This window comes from Symphodus melops, assembly GCF_947650265.1.
Source record: "Symphodus melops genome assembly, chromosome: 16".
Taxonomy (NCBI): domain Eukaryota; kingdom Metazoa; phylum Chordata; class Actinopteri; order Labriformes; family Labridae; genus Symphodus; species Symphodus melops.
Window position 1 is genome coordinate 24,437,476 of NC_136706.1, and position 1,841 is coordinate 24,439,316.

At 47.6% G+C, this 1,841-nt stretch overlaps 1 protein-coding gene across 1 annotated transcript in view; it reads right to left on the minus strand.

The window, feature by feature from the left end:
• Positions 1 to 405: 405 nt before the first annotated feature.
• myo5b (myosin VB) overlaps positions 406 to 1,841 on the minus strand; it is a 35,761-nt gene continuing 34,325 nt past the window's right edge. Inside the window, exon 37 of the mRNA XM_079363814.1 lies at positions 406 to 1,773. Within this exon, the coding sequence (XP_079219940.1) occupies positions 1,621 to 1,773 (153 nt within the window). The 3' untranslated portion in view covers positions 406 to 1,620. The remainder of the gene's footprint in view (positions 1,774 to 1,841) is intronic.

The following is a 1,841-nucleotide window of genomic DNA, read 5'->3' on the forward strand; positions in this document are numbered from 1 at the left end:
GAGAGAGTCGACGAGCTCAAAGAGAGAGAGGAGTCATTATTCATCTGTGTTGATGTGCAGGCGTAGGTTCAAGTCCCGGTGCGGACCCAAGGTATGGAAGTTGCTCTTGGTAGCTGCACTTCCTGAGTACTGTTGAGGTTCCCTTGAGCGAGGCACCAGCTGCAAACGGGTGGTGTTTGTGGGTGACTGGTCTGTGTCTCAGGAACAGGATGAATCAAAGTGGGTCTTGATGCTTGGTGACCTGGTTCATTATTCAACTCTCATGAACGCTCGCGTCTCAAATGAGGACGCCACAGTGACGTTAAACACACGACATGATCACACTCATCCATGGGGGGGCGCCATCTTTGACACAAACCAGAGGTTCCTCCCACGAGACAAGAAAAGAAGAAAACGCTACGTGACTTTTCTTTTCAGGAAAAAAAGTTTTATTGTGAATAAGAGACAAAGATGTCAGCTGGTTCTGAGTACATGAAATTATCAGTTTCTTCATTTTCTACATCTATATCCAGAGACTGGCCAGAGCGTCCCGCGACACAAGGACAGATCGATCCTATCAAATATATTCATTATTGATTTATCTCATTAATATTTTCCCCTCACAGAAATAAAACATTGTGCAGAAAGATGTTTGAACTCTAGAGACAGCACGGCCTTTATTTAGGTTTCTACAAGTGCAGGTGATTTCATGATTTCTTCTCTCTCAGCTCATCATGTTTACGATCAGCTTTATTTATGGCAGCAGACTGCAGTATTCTCTCCGACCTCAGGGGGCAGCAGAGCACATTATTTAAATTTAACATAAAAGACTCAAAATAAGAAACAGAAGAGTCAATACAGAAATATAACATGAGATCAGAATAATGAAAACATATAAATCAGAGAAGAAGTTACTTCCTGTTACTAAACTGAAAAAGGCAAAGAGGACCAGCGTAGTGATTACTACTGATTGTGTTTCCATGACGATATGATTGGAAGATTAAAATCTGTTTCATGATTCATTTCAGGCATCAAACAAAACAGCTGACTGACTTCTGCTTCCCTCCGTCACTCTCACTACGGAAACATTATTACTGTCAGGCTGTCGTTTTGTCCTGGTGGTCGCTCGCGGAACTGCAACTAAACTAAACTTCAGCGACTCATTCTTTCTTTATCCTGCAGGAAACCTGTTAACCTGAACCTCCATCACCAGGCACCAGGTGTGTGTGTGAGGAGGAGGAGCAGGTTCAGGTGTGTGTGTGAGGAGCAGGTTCAGGTGTGTGTGTGAGGAGCAGGTTCAGGTGTGTGTGTGAGGAGCAGGTTCAGGTGTGTGTGTGAGGAGCAGGTTCAGGTGTGTGTGTGAGGAGCAGGTTCAGGTGTGTGTGTGAGGAGCAGGTTCAGGTGTGTGTGTGTGAGGAGCAGGTTCAGGTGTGTGTGTGAGAAGCAGGTTCAGGTGTGTGTGTGAGGAGCAGGTTCAGGTGTGTGTGTGTAAGGAGGAGCAGGTTCAGGTGTGTGTGTGAGGAGCAGGTTCAGGTGTGTGTGTGAGGAGCAGGTTCAGGTGTGTGTGTGTAAGGAGGAGCAGGTTCAGGTGTGTGTGTGAGGAGCAGGTTCAGGTGTGTGTGAGGAGGAGGAGCAGGTTCGTCACACTCTGGTTAGGAAGTCGAGTCTGAGCGTAGCGGGGATGTGCAGCGTCTCCAGGTTGAGGGCGGACGGCGTGTATGGGAAGAGCACGGGGAACTGCTGCTTGGTGTCCAGCAGGAGCTGAGGAGGGTCGTTCCTCTCCTGGAGGTTGTTCTGTGTACAGACAGGAAGGTTAGACAGGAGCAAACACACCTGTGGACATGACCACGCCCCCTCCGACC